Source organism: Ascaphus truei, chromosome 12 (assembly GCF_040206685.1).
Source record: "Ascaphus truei isolate aAscTru1 chromosome 12, aAscTru1.hap1, whole genome shotgun sequence".
In the NCBI taxonomy this organism is placed as follows: Eukaryota; Metazoa; Chordata; class Amphibia; order Anura; family Ascaphidae; genus Ascaphus; species Ascaphus truei.
The window spans coordinates 29,876,493-29,896,192 of NC_134494.1; the positions used below are offsets into that span (position 1 = coordinate 29,876,493).

The 19,700-nt window shown below is 41.7% G+C and overlaps 1 protein-coding gene across 2 annotated transcripts in view; it reads left to right on the forward strand.

Moving 5' to 3' along the window:
* Window positions 1–19,700, forward strand: part of PRMT3 (protein arginine methyltransferase 3) — a 105,684-nt gene that overhangs the window by 47,896 nt on the left and 38,088 nt on the right. For both annotated transcript variants that reach the window (XM_075567197.1, XM_075567198.1), the window contains exon 11: window positions 8,677–8,755. In XM_075567197.1, coding sequence (XP_075423312.1) covers window positions 8,677–8,755 — 79 coding nt within the window. The remainder of the gene's footprint in view (window positions 1–8,676; window positions 8,756–19,700) is intronic.

Genomic DNA, 19,700 nt, shown 5'->3' on the forward strand with positions numbered 1-19,700 from the left:
TATGTATTTTTGAAAGTATGAAAGTGTTTGATTTAAGGGCCCTGAAATGAGGGGGTGGGGGGATGTGATTGTCACATTTCTATGATTCGGCTACATGGTTTAGGTTATGAGCCCTCCTTGTAAGATAACACACTTGGAAAAGGGATAGAATAAGCGAGTCAAATGGATGTAAGAATAGTAAACCTTGCCCTAAACGTAGTTACGGCGTTCACACTGCTGGTTTGCCCTTTTGCTTTGCTATCCTGAGGTTTGGCTTTGCATTCTGTAACTAGAGTAATGGTCAAAGCAAAACCTAGCATGGAAAGAGGCAAACCCCTAAACCAGCAGTGGACAACACTTCTTTTTTTTTTTATATATATATATTATTATTTTAGGAATGCCAATAAATGGGCACAATTTTTTTTTTGGCCGACTACTGTCCTACTGCCCCTCCTCTCTCACTTAATCCCACCCCCCTGCTCTCCTCCTCCTCCTGACCCTCCTCGCACTCAATACAAACCCCCTCTCATTCAATGCCCCTCATCCTCTCTCACTCAATCCCCCCTCCTCTCAATTCCCCTCCTCCTCCTCCTTTCTCACTCAATTCCCCTCCTCCTCCTTTCTCACTCAATTCCCCTCCTCCTCCTTTCTCACTCAATTCCCCTCCTCCTTTCTCACTCAATTCCCCCCCTCCTCTCTCTCAATTCCCTATTCGCCTCCTCTCTCAATCCCCCCCCCTTCTCCTTTTCTCTCACTCAAATTCCCCCTTGTCCTCCTCACTCAATCCCCCTCCTCCTCCTCTCACTCAATTTCCCCCCTCCCCCCAGCTGTCTCTGGCCACCTCTGCCCTAAACCGTACATGATACAATGATTTCACCCACAAATAGCAATATATTTCTAGTATCGAGAGTACACCAGAGTTTTTCCATTTACAGATCACAGTTACTTGTTGACGGTGATGAATGAAAATGTATGATTCATTTAGTATACTTTGCGCCTTCGGTTGAATTCCTCTATGTACTGACTCTGATGCACTCAGCAGTTTTATGGAGCCTCTAGCGAACCTCACCAAGCGTCTGACTCCAGTAATGAGGTTTTTGTTACAAATAAGTAAATGAAAACTTAGCTGAATATCGGCCTATTTAAAGGTGCAGTTCCTGCGAGGACCGACGTGAACCAGTGGCAACGATGTGTGTAAGGGGTTATCTTGTAGGGGTAGTTAGCATCTTAAATTAAAGGCGCAATTCAAGCCGTTTATTAATTTTTTCCTTTTTTTTAATGCCTTATTGAAGCAGGGGGTCTCCGTAGCTGGGCCCCGTTAATCTTCAACTCCAGGTGCCCCCTGCCTCCAGACATACTTGCCTCTGAAAGGGGTGCCGCTACCTTTCTGCAGTTTAAATCCCCCCCCGGTCACATGGGCTAATTGAAAGCCGCACTGGGTGACGTCACGGCTTCCTATTGGCCCGCAGGGCCCGCCCGGGAGCTTTGAAAAGCGGCCATAATATGAACCCTGGAGTGGCTGCCGGGCACCTCCCTGCGGAGGCAAATACCGCAGGAAGCAGGGGGTCTCCGGAACTGAAACTGATCGGGTTCAGCTTGAGAGACCCCTTCTAAAAAAACAGTATTTTAGAGAACAAAAAAATATATATATATATAATTATTATTTTTTTTATTATTATTTTTTGATTGATTTTGTGTATGCTAAGCTGGATTGTCACATTAATGCAGGGGTTCTCAACTCCAGTCCTTAAGACCACCCCAACAGGTCAGGCGTTCAGGATATCCCTGCTTCAGCACAGGTGGCTCAATCAGTGGAGTTGAGAACCCCTGCATTAAGGAACTACTCCAACACACACTGTTCAAAATATGTTTTTTGGTTTGGTTTTACATACAAACTAGCCGCACTTTATGGTGCTGGCTGTGTTTTCCTTTCCAAATAAATAATACAATTCAGTATATATTTTTTTCTGAGCTTGTGCGTACGTTAGTTAGCGTTCTGATCCTCACAACCCTGGTAAATCCTAACCCTTTCACCGCCAGTGGCAACACATGGGACAGCAAACAGGCTCATTTTGAGACATGCCGTAATGGTAAATATGGGATTAAATGCTTGATGGCTTTTGCTTCATACACCCCGTGAGCGGTGCTGTACTTGGACAGTGTTGTCCACCATATGCAGTGTTTCTGCTGTGGCAGCTGTTTAAACCCGGAGTTTTGCTACCATGCCTGTTTAGAGCATGCTCTGCGTAGCGAGTCTGCCAGCCTCAGCAATTTATTCCCCGTCTTATCCCTTTTTTTTTTTTTTAATGGAACACAATCACCTGTGCGCCTGGAACGGCGCTGCTCCCTTTTGTTTTGTGCTCGACCACGCCGCTGTAATTATAATTCTTTTGGTTCTCATTTGCAGAGCATTAGCAGTAGATTTCTTTGGCTGTGTTTGCATTGGGAAGGAGAAAGGCAAAGTACTGTATTGTGATTGCAGTGCGTCGGATGCCTGTCCAGCGCAGACTCCAATAATGTAATGACCACTGCGTCTAGAAATGAAGATGACGTACTGCGTGTAGAATACAAAGTTTGGCCGCGACAAAACGTCGCTGGTGTGCCTGGATAACTCGCCGATGGGACCCCTGGTCGGAGGGCACCATGGCGCTTCACATTTTGCCTCGCAAAATGTCAATGTCCCGCCGCGCTCGATCGCCAGACCCCACAAGAAGCCGACTCTTATAAGCGCATCTTTAGCTGTCCCGCGCAGGACCGCTACACTACCTAGACCGCCGCCTCCGACCCGCCATCTTTACATGTCGCCGCGAGTGACATTTAAAAATGCGCTTATCGGAGCTGGCATCTTGTCGGAGCGGTCGCTCGTGGAAGCGCGCGCGGCGAGACATTGGCATTTTGTGTGGCGAGAGGCCTTTGCTGCTGCAAGGTGTCCCGCCGGTGAGTTTTCCCGGCGGCAACACGCGTGGCGGCGGAACACCGGTGGCGATTTGGTACTGCGCGCGGCTGCACGACATTACGTTAGTTTGCCTTCATCACCGAGAGGCGCCCCCCCCACCCCCCTCACATCCTTTATTATAAACAGATTTATTTTAAAAAGGTTAAAGACCAACTTTCCGACACATACATACACCTTCTCTGTCATATGTAACCATTTTCTTAATTAAAGCTCTGCACAATTGGGGGCACAAGCTTTAACTGTGTAATGCACAATAGCAAATATCCCCCAGCATCTGCTTTGATTCGGAAGGGATGTTGCAGTGATCCACGCCGAGCGATGGGTCATCTTGTGCTTTTTATATCCATATTTCTTCAGGACAGAAAACCGCTGGAGCGTTTCACAGCAGGAGGCGCAATCGGGATAAAGGAAGACTGGCAAAGGCAATGTTTCCCAAATATAAAGTTGAAGCTTTAGCAGCGGCTCACGCCCATGTCCGTTACTGTTTGATGTTACACCACTTTGATGGACGCGGTGCGGTACCTAACATTTCTCAGGCACTGTGAGTTCAGGTCCAGTAGAGTTTAAGCTTTGGTGCCTGAGGCACAGTGAGATAAAGGGCCACATTTACTAAGCAGTCTTGTGCCGTGAGGCACCATCTGGCACTGGAAGACCTCAAATAGCCAAACTGACTTGAATGAGGCCCCCCCCACCCCCCTGGTTTGCGCACGCCGGATCTAACACACTGCGATAGAAAGCATTACTGTGGAAACATGACTCCCCTGTTGGATATTATTGTTCGTATGAGTTCAGTGGGGACGGGTACCATGCAAAATCTGCAAAGGACCTAGTGTTGGCACGATCTACTGGTGTATTCTCTAAGGCAGGAGTGGCCAACTCCAGTCCTCAAGGACCACCACAAGGTCAGGTTTTCAGGATACCCCTGCTTCAGCACAGGTGGCTCAGAAAACCTGACGTGTTTGTGGCTTTTGAGGATTGGAGCGAGCATCCCCCCCCCTCTACGTGGAACAAACTATTGCATCTGGAAGCGAGAGACTCACGGATTTTACAATTCAGTGTTTCCATGTCAAGGTGAAATCAGTCTTCAACTGTTACATTTGTGTTACATTTTCTACTCTTGTTGCATGCATCAGTCCATAAAATATATGGGTTTATTATGTAGCATTCAGTTAGGTGTGAGACGTGTTAGACCCCAAGAGCTGCAAAGAGTTTCAGTTGAAAACTTTCAGTGTTTTTTACGTTGCCAAAAATTGCATTTCAGAACTTCCATATTGAGAACTGCGGTTACTATAGTTACATCTGATGTCATTCTAGCAACTAGCAGTTGTGTGCAGCTTGTGCGCGGAGCACATTACATGGTGTTTCTTGGATTGATGGCGAGATTAGTTTTTTGATTTTAAATGTTCACAGCTGGTAATGTGTAATATTGTGCCATTGTGCGTTTAACACTCATTCAAGACAGTAAAAAAAAGGTAAAGTGCACCATTTTAACCCTTTTGCTTCCAATGCAATGCATAGTGAAGCAGTGAAAGTGTTTCGCCCCCACATAGATTTCTGTACATGCGGGTGGTTTTTTTTTTGGTTTTTTTTGCTAGAATTGTTATTTCGAGGATGTATTTCCCCTCTTACATTTGTGGTACAATTTAATTATTTTTACCCCCTAATTTCTATTCTTTTGTCAACAAATGTAATATGTATATCGGTGCACGAATGGAATGAAATGCAAAAAATAATGATAATATAGAAACCAAAGCATTTGGTAGCATTCAGTTCCCTGTGTTGCTACTTAATGACTCTCTTAAATTCAGTAAACAATTGCTAGCACATTTTGTTGCCTGTTAACATTCTGCTCTCAGATTTGTGCTTCACACATTCCCTTTGCGGTAATTAATTTTAAAGGTGTTATTTCAAGTAAAAAAAAAAAATAGTTTGCATGTCATTGGGGAAAGAATATCACCCCAGAGCATCATGGGTAAAATGTCTAGTATAATTCCAGATGGCACCCCTACAGGTGGGGCAGTAGGCTGTGAAATTGCATTCTAAATTACACTACAGATGAGCATAGCTTTACTTGGTGACGTCTGTAATGAACAGCTTGAATCAGCACCAAGGACAGCCCCCTCTAACTTACGGCAGTGCCACTGTATATACGTTGGGCAGAGAGAAAACATGAACAGCAGTAAAATGCAAAGGTCAGAGAAAGGACAATGACCTTTATCAACATACAGCGTGGTATCCCAGGTTCTACATAGTAAATATACCTTCTGGTAAGTATTAGGAGAAAGCAAACTGTTTATACATTGCTGCAATGAACAGGAAGGGGTGATTGCTGTAATCTAAGCCTCATTCAGTCATTAATGCTACTAAATTGCTTAATGTAGCTTACTGTAAAAGGATCAAAATAGGCATTGCATTATTTATCCTGGTGGACAATATGTGGGTTCAGACATTTTTTTGTAGAGAATTTTGCTTTACCACTATTATTGCATCTTTAAAACATGGTCCTTAAATAATTCCCACTATATCCGTCTCCTTATTCGTTGCAATCCAGGTTTATGAAACCCTTTCATCTTACACTTTCTAGTATTCCACTTGCTTAACCTTTTTTGAAATGCAACATTTGAGTGCGTGCGCGTGTGTGTGTAAAAGGGGGGGCAGCTGGCACTCCAATTACAAGGAACTGTTGCTGTGCATTTCCTATATGTGGGGTATATAAGGTATCTACTGGCCAGTGCCCTCTAGCACCACCCTGAGGAAGGTCCCACGAGGACCGAAACGTTGGACATGTTTGTGCTGTGTACCATCTGAATACAGGTTTTTTTCTTTGTCTCTTACCTTCGAGTGCTGTCTTTTTTCTGCTCTAGTGAGAGTTGACTGCCTTTTTTTAATGTGTGTGTGTGTGTGTGTGTGTGTGTGTGTGTGTGTGTGTGTGTGTATATGTATATGTGTATATATATATATATATGTATATGTGTATGTATATATATATATATATATATATATATATATATATATATATATATATATATATATGTCGTGGTATGGAGATTTGCATTCACGTTTTGGTATACGAGGCAGATGCTTGTCCCATAAGCAGTATATAGACGTGTGGTAACCAGGGGGTCCTGATGGCCAAAAGAAGACAGCACACTGCAGAGCTCTGGATTTATTATGTATTTACACAGCTCTGGATTTATATGCATGTAAGTTTAACAGTATGCAACATGTAGTCATGGTTACCAAGACGTAAACAGGGTGTACAGTGACGTCACTAAGTGGACAGCATTGGTACAACAGGTGACCAACCAGATAAAGGTTTAGATCAAGTTGTTTCATTGGTGCTGATCAATATCAGCATGTTGGATTGGCTGTGACACATTGTGGGTTGTACCTGGGATTGCAATTTGGATTTTTCATGATTGTTTTCAGGTGATTTTTGGTATGCTTTTAGGGGTATATATGGGTGCTTGTTTTAGTCTGTTGTGCACTGCCCTGAGGAAGGTCCCGTTGTGAGGACCGAAACGTTGGCGGCCTTGTATCACGGAATACACTTTTTTGATATCAACTCTGCAGTGTGCTGTCTTCTTTTGGCCATCAGGACCCCCTGGTTACCACACGTCTATATATATATATATATATATATATATATATATATATATATATATATATATAATATTCCCATGAATTTCTCTGTTCCAACAAATGATACAGTGCTAATACTTCAATTATTCAGACACCAGCGGCAATGGGTTAAAAGTCAAGTGTTGAGGTTAGTTTGAGTTGGACATCCCCATGCAAAAAGTTCTGCTTGTAGGTCTTTTCTAATCCATTTTAATCAGTACTGCTGAAGACATCTGTGCAATTTATCACTGAACACTAGAGAAATGCATCTGATTTGTCCTCCATCATTCTGTTCATGGCCGCGTACAGTGCCTGATCTTCACATTAAAATGTTAGTACTTTACTTTCAATTTGAAACTCAATTATGTTGCATGCTGAGACTTATGATTTTAACATTATACATAGTGCAGATCTTCATCTACCAGCAATAAAAGGGCTGGTTAGGGAGAGAACGGTTTCTGGTTATTGAATTCAGTATATGGCCGTCAGCGATCATTAATGGTCAGTCATTTAAAGCGGCAATCCCAGCTGCATCTCTTGCGGCTTCCTGTTGGATGGCCCTCAAAACCCAGTGCCAAGCAAGGACGTACAGGTAATGCCGGTATCTTTACCGGTAGGTATGTTGGGAATCCCCGGTGGGAGGGGGGTATCCTCAGAGCTGAAAATAGCGCAGTTCGCCTCTTGTTCCCCTTCTGTAAGAAATGAAAGGTGGGACAGTTAGTTGGGCAGTTGTTGCTCTGAATGGCTCTGAAAAATCAGTAGTCGCTACTACCAAATAGTGTGCAACATAATGATTTTAAAGGTTGAAACAACATTTTATAGGACTAGTATAGACTTTTGTAGACCATGGTCCTTTTCGGGTGACCTTTCATAGTGGTCTTTAAAAGCTGTGCTTTTAAACAGGATGTGGTAACTTTTATAGTGCACGGTGGTTACTGCTAAAATATGTTTTGTATCCAGATGTTTCAGATCCGATAATCTTTTTATAGCATAAATATTTAGTATGTTTTTGAAATCCAATTTTTAAAAATATTTTTAATGTGCGGTACATGTTGTATCAATCAGTATAATGCTAATAGTGTCTGACAAGCTGTGGGTGATGAGTTTTGCCATTCAAAGTAACAATGTGTGTGGGATTGTTCCTCAAAATGAGCGTTCTGCCGTGTGTAGCGATACGATGTAGCATTCTACAATTCAGAGCCCTTAAAAAGGTTTATATCTGTTTTTAGTACTATTTATTGTCCCCTTTTACCTGAGAAAATAATTACGGCAGATATAGATGTTCCTGTTTTCTACCAATCTGCTGTAGAGGGCAGTGTGACAGGAGACCTAACAAGGGGGTATTTGTTTTGGTCTTAAAATAAAAAGTTTATAGATCTCTAGAGTGCACTAGAAATCCAGTGCTGCTTTCAAGCACAATCAGTAGGACGTCTGTTCGAAACTTTAAAAATAAATAAAAATTATCTTGATATTTGATACAAACCAAGAAAGCAACTCACTATTGTACTGTTCTTGACGTAACATATTTTTTTTTTTTAACAAGGGTAATGCATTTTCTCCCTCTTAGTTCTGTTTTATCCCCCTTGTTCTTGTGTACAAGATTTGAAAAGTGATCTTGGAATTGGTGCTTGGGATGTAGAAATGGTGCTTGGGATGTAGAAATGGTGCTTGGGATGTAGAAATGGGCCTTGGCCTTCACCCTGAATGGATTGTGTTACATGAGAGAGAGATATAGATATAGATATAGATATATATATATATATATATATATATAACCCTGGCTGTGCTCAAAGCTGTGACCATGCAGCAAGCTTAAGCCTATAGGGAACCATGTTAAAAATGGTTTTTGAAGCAAAAAAGTGGCACTGTGTGCTCATTTGCATGTCATTTCCCAGAATCCCTTGCTGCAGTGGAAGTGCTGTGTGCGGGGTGATAATGGGGAAAGGCGGGGTTGCAGACCTGCCTAAGACATACAGATGAGCGTTCAGTTGTATTTACATTTGCATATACTGTATATTATATATATATATATATATATATTTATTTTTATTTTTTAACCAGTGCTGGAAATCCCCATTCATTTCTTGTGTTCTTTGTGTTTCTTTCTCTGCCTTACACAGGGTTACTTTCTCCTGTTTGAGTCTATGTTTGATTCCGTTATCTATGCAAAGGAGAAGTATCTGGCTGAAGGAGGTGCAGGTTGGTATGGAAATATCCATTGTATAATAAAATACTTTGCAGGCTGCATGAACTTTCTGTTTTCGAATAAGCTACGCATGACTGAGAGTGTTCCCTCCACAGATGAACGATGGAGCCATTAAAGGTAGCTCCAAGGCATTCATTTAAAGCAGTTGTAATGGGAAAGCATTAAATGAGTTATTTAGATCTGAGTTAACCCTTCAAATTCCATGGTGGCATGCAGTGCCTAGCAGTGACTTCTCAGGCAATTCTGCATTTAAGGTGTTATAACCACTTGGTTCTATCGTAGGATAAAACAGTTCAATTTACAAATGTTGCTGTTTTTTCCCAAAGCATCCCTTTTGGGAGGAGGGAGAGCAGAAAGAGGATCTTGTTTGTTTTCAGGAGTTTCTGGTCAATTCTTAATCTTCTTCTTTTTTTTTTAGGGGGGGTGGGAATCTGTAAGAAGTAAGTACGGGCCAGTTGTTTATCCACACGGTGACCCTTGTCTGAACTACAGTAGATTTGTGTGAACTTGGGCAGCTTACTCCAACCCTGACATTATTTATCAAAATTTCCCAGACTTTGCAGATAGCAGATATTTAACAAATGGAGACATTTCTAGTGAATTTAAAGGGATCCATTCCACCCCCCCAGCCCCATTATTATTTTTATTGTCTTATGCTCTTTTTGCATCAGTCTGGCAGTTAGTAGATTTTGATTCTTCGTATGCTCCACTTCTGTTTATTACCAACAACATTCCTCGATTCACTCGTCTCCCATCTGAAGGCATGTTCCAGATTCATAAATGATCTCACATTTGCTTTTCTCACTCCTGAACGTTATATAGTGATACTGAGAAACTTTTATGCATTTGTAGTTCCCATACACCACAACCTGTCCTTGACACAAACTACCTGACCCTACCTCCTGTAACAGCAGCCACAATACACCTTTTCACGTCTTTGGGACTTATTCTGTATCCACCAACATGGCCAAGCAGACTGTTTTCAGATGGCATTTCCCCATTCAGGTTAATGTGGAATGTTTGGCGAAAACGGCCCAATCGGCTTCTTTGGTGGATACAGAATACGTTTCTTTGTGTCTATATATCCAAAAGCTACTTTGAATTCTGCACCCACACAGTCATCTTTCTTCAGGACTGTAGGAACACTTGTCTAAAACATGCACTTATGCCGTGAAGCTAATTTAGTATGGATAATTTCTCGCCTAATTGTGTATGTATCTGTTTAAATGTATTTGTTATTTGCTGCGGAACAACTTGGATGCTTTCCAGAATTGGAAGGATTTCACACAGACTTTCTTTCCTTAGTCTCCCTTGGCTACTTTTAACCTATAAGTTAAGATGAGTAATGAGACCTGTAATAGTACCTTGCTTCTACGGTGAGAAAGTGAATGCTATTTCTTACCTTGAAGTGTAAGCAAAGGAGGCGATCGAAGCTGTAGTGAAAAGGAAAAATAACACTGTAGTCTGTTAGTCTTGGCATAAGGCAAGAAAAACTGTTTAAAATGGTAAATCTGCTACATGGAGTGATGCAAGTACAGATACAGTATCAGACTCATTTCAGCAGTCACAAAAAACATCAGTAGTAATGAGTAGTAAGTACATTGTTCTAATTTTCTTGCTGACACTGTTTTTTATTTTTTATTTGTTTGTTATATAATTTCTGAAGCTTTATGTGATTTCACTCCTTTTAGGGCTGTACTGGACAGCGACGTTTCCAACACTAAAGTGGTTAAAGCAGCAAAACGTGAAAAATCCTATTCTGTATTTTTTTAAATCAGTTCTGTAGTATTAGATACGGTCTGCATTTTTTTTTTTTAAACTCTTAATGTTTTTTTTTTTTACATGTACTGATCATCCTTTGGTTGCTACAGCAGCCATTTAGAAATTCATATCCACTTCTGCTTCCGAAACGGGCGCGCTCACCCTTTAAATTTTTTTTTTTAGCTCCGCCCATTGGCAACAAAGTATCAGAAACAGATCTGTTGCTGTGTTCCAAACAGCAGACTGTCTATTACTCTGAAAGCTGTAACAATATGTTACATTTAGTAATATAATGTTGCATATCAGCTGCTGCATTTTCCAGACTGCATCACAGTTAGAAGGCGGCCATTTCGTTAGGCACACAGTCGGGATAATTTTTTTTTTTTTTTAAATGTATATCAAAAGTATGTAAGCATTGCCAGCTTAGGTAAGAATGTAGACTTATACATTGTCACATGCTTTACATATAAAAAGAACACAAAAAGGGGGGTATGTAGTATTGCTGCATTACCTAATGGCATAGAAATTGCGTCAACGTCCTTTAGTTGCCTTATTTTAATTTCGTAAGGAACATTTATGGCTCAACGTTCATGCACAAAAAAGTGTGAGTGGCCGGCGCATCAGAAACAGATCAGTCCCATACATCCGCCTGGACCTCTGCACTGAGGTTAATAGTTGGTACAGTATCCCTTATAGGGAAGGGGACTAGTTCCTAGTGTACACTGACACATATATGTAGTACATAAATTGTCCCATAGACTGAATTAAATGGTAGCATGAACCCACAAGGGTGACTCACTGTTAAGCTTCATCCTCCAGTGCGGTCCTATTGCGGTTCCTCCTTAAGCGGCGTGCTGATCCACCAACAAGGTAGCAAAAAAGCAGAGAAAGGCAACGCACTGCCAAAAAAGCAGGAGGAGGCTCACTAGTACAATAAAAAGGTTTATTCCATGAAGGGATCACACATCACCCCCAGACAGCAACAAAAAACACCACACCAACGCGTTTTGGGCCGTGTGCCCTTTATCAAGGTAAGAATGTAGAATTATACATTGTCACACGCTTTACATATAAAAAGAACAAAAAAAGGGGGGGGGGGGTATGTAGTATTGCTGCTTTAAGAACATGGCTGCATTACCTAATGCAATAGAAATGGCGTCAACATCCTTTTTAGTTTCCTTATTTTAATTTCGTAAGGGACATTTATGGCTCAAAGTTCATGTACAGCCACATTTGTGGATAATCTCCATCTTGGTGCCTTCAAACGTTCTAGAACATGACTACACAGGCGGTGTCTGGCCCAAATTCCCCATGGACTTCGGCCTGTTTTCAGATTCCCCATTGAACTGCCAATTCTCACGAGAGTAGGCTCTACAGAATCCAGTCATAAATATGATTTCTTAACACTTTTGAAGAGTAGAAGGGAAAGCCTAAAGATGTAACGTTCAGGAGTGTTCGTAACATCACTACATATAGACATTTTACCTCTAGGTGCATTCCAAACCGTACAGTTCTTGCAAAGATGGAGTCCACAAAATAGGCTTTTCCACATCCAGTAATTATTTCCTCCTTGGATGATAGATTTTGCTGAAGGTTGTGATATGTTTGAATAACAGATGTCAGGTTTTGAAAGCTTTGTACACTACTGTACATCTATGAAGAACGCTCATTTTGGTTCCCTAAAAGGAACAGCACCCTACAATAAATCTACACTTCCCTTGAATCAGTACGTCTACTTAAACTTCAAATTAAATGGACGATGACTTTAAATAATGTTTTTTTCAGTGGAAGTTATTGTACTTTTTCATCCAGTTTAATTAGAGCACAAAACATTCTCGTATTTGGAACTAATATTTTTAGTTGTAAAATCTGCCTTTCGCAATGCAACAGTGGTCATGCTCATCCGTTCTTTGGCTTGTGGAAAAATTAATTTAACACTGATGACGCCATCCTGCCCTGCTTAGCCTTCCTACTAATCTAAGGCGGCGTCCATAGAGGGGGGAGCCGCGCTGACGCTGAGGCTCGTCTGCGCAATCGGGAGCGATTGCATAAACTAGCAGACGAGCCAGCGTGCGCGATCGAAAGGCGGGGGGAGGCGGGGCACTGACGTCACTGGGCCAGTAGCCCGCGAAGCACCGACGGCACCGAGACGTTGACGCTGGTTTGCTCTGATTGGAGGTTTTCAGCCGACCGTGCGCTCAGAAACAGGTTCTGCTGTCGGCTGAAAATCCCTGCACCTCAGCACGCCTGCGGACGCTCGCGAGAGCCCCCTCTCTAGACATCCTTATTGAGGATGACGGGGCTCATCACAGAGCGTCCGCACGGCTCAGCGCTGACTGTCCTTCTATGGACGCAGCCTAAGAAGTTCAGAAAGCCTTTTGTTTTTGAGCCAGGCTGTGTTGGAAACATGCAGGTCCTATGATGAAATTGTTTTATGGTGTCTACCCGTCAGCCCTGGGTTATTTCTAAAGGGTCAGAGTGCTTATAGGTGTGTTGTCCACATAGAGTGGTATCTCCTCTGCCAGTTACCAAAACAATGGCTTGCAATGGGTACTTCTGCTTGCTACTATTTTGTAAATCTGAAGAGAATTTCTCATGCATTGTTTGCAAGGCATGATGGGACACATTTACTAAAGGGCGTAACTCCATAACCGACTTTCCCAGGCCAGAAGATGCTTTGTACCCGAATGTACAATACGATGTTATCTGCATCTGGGGGGGGGGGGTGTCTTATGGCATAGCACCACTTAATAAATATGTGCCTTTTCCCCTTTCGTCACCAGCTTGTACATTTAACCCTTTCGCCACCAGACGGGCCTGCAACACCTTTTTGACCCCTCTGACCGCACAGCACATACACTGTCAACAAAATCTATCCCTGTATTCGACCAAACTGTGATCAATAAATTGCATTGCAAAGTCCATTTTCAATATTCTGATTTACGTTGACCGTCAGGCAGGGGGGTGGGGGCGGTGCATTTTTATAACGAATCTGAAATCTGCTGCATAGTACTTGTGCATCGTTTCCATTTTGTGCTTCTTGTTTCATTCCTGTTATTTTTTTTTATTTATTTTTTTGTAAATCCGAATGGGCTTTGCTGTGTTTCATTTACTGCTGACACGTCTCAGTGCAGTTATTGCCATTCCCCCAGCAAAGCTTCTTTTCTATTGTACTTTCTATTTTGGGCACAGCGTTTCGCTGCACTGGTTTAATGATTTGTAACGCACACTGATCACCGCAGCGCACTTGTTCCGTTGCACTGTGCTGGAATAGGCTCGGCGGTACAGCAGAACAAAGGCAGCCTGCTGGAATTATGTGAGAAATTCAATTAAACATTTGAACATTACACACAGAAGCACATAATTGGTCATTCTGTGTCGCTTTAAACATCTTCCGTGTAGCATTCAAGGATATAAAAGAATTCGGCATTGCTGCGCAGAGAACACGTGTACCCAATTCTAAAGTGACAAACCTTTCTATTGTGTAGTATTATTGGGTATTACAATAAAATGTGTGTGTATTGTTCTATAGGCGTGTGTGTATAAATATAGATACACTCACAAAATGTGTGTGTATATAAATGTGTGTAGACTGTCTCTGTCTGTCTCTCTCTGTCTCCTGCCCCCCTTTTCTCTTTTCTCTCCTCCCCCCTTTTCTCTTTCCTCTCCTCTCCCCCTTTTCTCTCGTTTATCCCTCCTCTCCCCCTTTTCTCTCTTTTCCCCCTCCTCCCCCCTTTTCTCTCTTCCCCCTCCTCTCCTCCTTTTCTCTCTCATCCCCCTCCTCTCCTCCTTTTCTCTCTCTTCCCCCTCCTCTCCTCCTTTTCTCTCTCTTCCCCCTCCTCTCCTCCTTTTCTCTCTCTTCCCCCTCCTCTCCTCCTTTTCTCTCGTTTCTCCCTCTCCCTCTCCCTCTCTCCTCGTCTCCGGCATACAGCCACACATGGTGCAATCTTAGCTGCATGTTTCTTGTGTTCTAGAATGCACCATTAGAAATCTGAATTTGTACGCTTAACAGCGACATCTCATCTACATGTAAAGTGCTGTTAACTTAATTCACTTCTGCCCTGGTGCACTTCACAAAATGCTTTTTCCAACCCCTTTTGTTTTAGAAACATTTGAGCTCTGCAACGTTTCTACAATTACAACTCTCTTAATACTTTTTATTTGACGTATGTTACTCAAACAATTATAAAGAAATAGGGATGGGGTACAAAAATTAAAATAGACTGCAAAAAAACCTATATTTACTTTCAAATGGTAAAATTCACTAAGTTCTGTGTGTGTGTGTGTGTGTGTGTGTGTGTGTGTGTGTGTGTGTGTGTGTGTGTGTGTGTGTGTGTGTGTGTGTGTGTGTGTGTGTGTGTGTGTGTCTGTCTCAGATCTCACAAATGTATCATCTGTTCCTGAGAGGTAGCTAAAGAGCTTTTACATTACTTGTTAAAGGAGCAATTCATGCCGGTTTCATTTTTTAACACCGGTTTCAAACAAGGGTCTCCGGACCTGAACCCCATTAATTTCAGGTCCGGTTACCCCTTGCTTTCAGAGATACCTCCTTTGGGGGTGCCGGTAGCCGCTCCGGCTGAGGTTAAAAGTTTAAAGCTCCCGCGTCACGTAGGGCCAATAGGAAGCCAAGCCTGATGATGTCAGGGCTTCTTATTGGCCACGCCGCCATTGCATGCATCCTGGTAGCGGAGCGGCTACCGGAGGTAAGTGTCTCCAGAGCCAGACCCCAGAGCCGAACTGAATGAGGTTCAGCTGCACAGACCCCCCCCCCGCTTCAATCCTATGTTAATGAAGGAAATCGTGAAGGTAAAACGATGTGGATTGCTACTTTAATTCCACGAGAAACCTTTTTAAAACGGTTTTGTATTTTTTAGTTGCTTGAAGCTATATCTTAAAAAATAAATAATAATTACACTTGGGCTAATTGCTCGAATGTTGATTAAAACAACCTGATCAATGCTTTGTACGGTTTGCAGTCTGTTTTTTTGCACTGGAACCATAAAAGAAAAAGGTTTTCACAAATGATACATTCATCTCAATTTTGACCGTTTACGGTTTGTTTTGTTATCAGGGTATCATTTTTAACCGATAGTAAACATTCTTGAATGGTCGTTCATTGCCATTCTTCCATCTGTGTGATTTGCTTACATCGCGCCTATGTTTGGTTCCAAAGTGTTAAATAGTTGTTGTTGTTGTTGTTGTTGTAATTGATAAGGTTGAAGAGGAGTCCGCATCCCAATGAAAATACTAATGATCTTGATGGGATCTAATGTGGAAGCCGATTACTTTTGTATTCAAACGCTTCAAGATTTCTGTTCTCGTGCTTTCCGCCTTTCACGGCCTGAAGTTTTGTAATGCATCGCTTGGGAATAACGGCTTGGCCTTCTTGGGCTTCTCTCCACGTGAGTTGTTACCAGTGACAAATGATTTCTGGGCACTGAGTCGAGAAGGACACAGATGTGAGAGCCATGAATCTTTACATGGACTGTGAGGACTGATTTCTGTCCAATCAGCACTTTGTTAATTTTACCTGCGAGGGGGAATTATTCTTTGTTTTCTTATTTTGGTCTGATGTAATTGAATAACAGATGTGCCAAGCTTGGAGAGAGAAGGAAAAAAAAGCTACCTAGAGCGCAGGTTTGCAGGGGCTTAGCAGTGATGAATTATATGCCCGTGTGAGTGGCACGTGGAATGATGTATGCCAAAATGTCTCCATAATTGAAAGGTGACATACACAATATAAGAAGTCCTATTTCTTGCACGATTCACGTTCTTACTAACCATGTCATGCAGACCAGAGCTGCAATAGTGACCGCTGCATGAATGCTAAATATGTATGATTGTATATGTAATAAAAATGGCGGGAATAATAAGTATTTTAATCTGGTACCACAGTGGTGGGTCTTGTGTATTTCAATGTAAGGTGGTCTGGGCATAAATGTTGGCATGATGGAATAGTCAGAATTCAACACAGGTGGGTTTTGTGATCAGAACATTTCTACTGCGGTGACCTCTCGGAGATAGGACCTATGACATATGGTAACGTACTGAATAGGGATTTATGTTGGTTTTATCCTTTTTTATTTTAAGAAATTGGTCTGTATTTATTGCAACTCTGTTCTTGTAATAATCGTTTTCTGTAATCTAATTTGCGTACGATCCTGAATTTCTGTCTCGCCGAAAGCATTACAAGTTACATTTAGTGACCCTGCTTTGTTCCTGAGTGAAGTCCTCTATAGAGCTTTGATTTGTGCTGTGCTAAGTAGGTTTTGCTCCCCTCTGTGTTATCTCATCCTAGTATGTGTCAGTTCCATGCAGTGAGCAGCTTTTATACTGATTGAATCCTTGTCTTTCATGCTAGGTTTCACACTTGTGGCTGGGATTTGCAATAGATCAGACATCAGTTGATTTTCTTCTTTTTAATCCAGTATAACCATCTTCACACTGATGAGACCCAAAAGGTCAAAACAGCTAGCTGTGGGTAGGTTTACTGGTGATGCACTTTAACCCAGGCTGTGCTGAAAAGCCGTGTAATGCAGCAGGCATACACTTATAGGGATCCATATCAAAATGGATTTGAAGCAAAAGGTAACACTGTGGTCATTTGCATGTCATTTCCCAGACTCCCTTGCTGCAGTGGAAGCACTGTATGCTAAGAGATAATGGTGAAAAGCAGAGTAGCAGACCTGTCTGAACTGGGTGAATTTTCATTTATTTTTAATCAAAATGCACCGGACCAGATTTTAACTTTAATCATTTGTGGCTATATGCAATGTTTCCCCACTGCTTCTTGTTTGTTGAGATTGCATTAAGGTTGTTGGATTAATACGATCAATCATGTAAAGAAGCAATCCAAGCAACACTAAAAAAATTAATCTCTTTTGTAAGGATATATACAGCCTTTGATTACCTTTTTATTGAAAACTAATTACTTAAGCTGCCGATCGATTCGTGTTCTCGTGATCGATCAGCAAAGATCCTGCTTCCATGGGTTAACTAAATGGCTGCCTTTCAGTTTCAAGCAATCCTTTTAGTCAGTGTAACTCAGCAGCTACAATGTATTCTTATATTACTAAGGTAACATTATTGTTACAGTTTGCAGCTCAGACTGGTGGGAACATTGGCAACAAATTACCACAAACGGGAAAGTGTTACAAAGATCTTGCACTACTGGGGAAATGTGCTAAACACCTGCTATATAAATCAAAGGATGCTCCGTATATTAAAACAGAAAAATAAATACAAAAACAAAAATTGCAGTATTATCTAATACAAGCAGTCCTCTGTTAAACAACAGGACCCGTTCTGGAAGTAGCGTTGGATAGTGAAACCGTTCTAAAGTGAGTCCCATGTTAATCAGTGGCGGAGAGCGTTGGATAACGCATTCAGGCGTCGCATAACGCATTCCGGCGTCGAAAAACGTCCCGTAGGGTTGCGTTGTAAAGCGTCGGGTATGCCATTCGTTGTAAAGTGAAACGTTGGATAGCGAGGACTACCTGTACTACAGAACTGATTTATTAAACACACCCGTGGAATAGTGCTTGGATTGCCTCTTTCATGCATATGAGATTTCGGTCCCTGAGAAATCATAGTGGCCTTTCTTATATTGTGTGGATATATAACAGATGGACACTGCATCAGAATATTTTCATACAGTTTGTAAGGCCAATTTTGAAGCGGCTTCCTATGTGTCTAAGATAAACAGAACGTGTCGGCGGACCCACACCTTCCATTTATTATAGCGATGAAGTAAACCGGAAGAACAACCCGTCTGGATTTAATACACACACGGCACTAAGTCTGCTTTGACTTTTATTTCTCCCCTCCGCCAGCGCTTTACGGGTATTAATTTGCGGAGACAATCTGCAGGCCTAGCGGTGATACTACAATGTGGGTGTTTATGATGCAGAAAATAAATAGAAGAAAAAAAAACATTGCGTGCCTTACAGAAAGTGCAAACTTGTGTGTTTTATTTTTTATTTTTCCATAATGGCTTGAGCACTTTCATTTCCAAGTGTGCTGATGTCACACAATGCTGACTCAGCTGTATAATTAGGGATTATGGTTTTCGAATTACAAAAAAAAAGAGAATTTTTTATTTATTTTTTGTAAAAGCTGTGTTTATTTATTATATTTTACCATGTACTAAAAAAAAAAACCTGTGTTTTTCAGTGTTTAAATTATGTATAACAATACAATATGGCAAAACAACAGCACAATTCTGTGGGGCTTTCATATTTTTTTTTAAACAAATTCTTCAAAATGCCGGTTTCCTGATGAAAGGTCCATGTGTGACCTGAAACGTTGTTCCTCAGCCTGTTCTTGGCTGTCACATTAAATGGAGAATTGCATTATTGACTTGCGAGTAGAGATGTACTTTTAGAGGAGACCTGCAGCTTGAAGACATGCAAGATGCTGGTTTGTTTTAACGCACAGACATACGCAGTCTTGGCAAGCTCAAACCCAAAACCCACTGCATTGTGTGTGTCAATTGGAGTGCTACTGGGATAGTGACCTAATGTATAACAAGAGCCCCAATGCTACATCTAATATGACAAATTATTTACTATGGATTTTATCTAGATTCTTTCTTCATAAATATGGGCCATTTAGTTCAATCCTTCAGCCAAAACATTTGAATCCTACAACCACGTCACGGTAACCCCATTTCAGCAGGTCGTACTCTACCAACATTATACTGTATTGTGTATTCCTTCCACTGCATAGAGCAGTGTTTTTCAACAGGGGTTCCTATGAACCTTTGGGTTCTCGAGGCATCCCCTAAAGGGTTCCCTGTCATTTTCTGGTCATTCGAAAATTGTACCAAATACAGAAATTTACAATGCATCTGATCTAAGATGCGCTATTAGAGAGGTTTGGGGTTCCTTACAATGCATCTGATCTCAGACGCTCTATTAGAGAGGGTTGGGGTTCCTTACAATGCATCTGATCTCAGACTCGCTATTAGAGAGGGTTAGGGTTCTTCAGAATTTCACATAGGGTTCCTTCACAAAAAAAGGTTGAAAACCACTAGCATAGAGAGACGAGGAAACAAAACAACACTATGGCCAACAGCATGGGATGTACACAGTGCCTACTGGGTTAAATTGTAAGGCTCCCTATATGTGCTATGTATGAGCTACAGTGCCGTTAAAACTGGTTAGAAGCCATAAATGC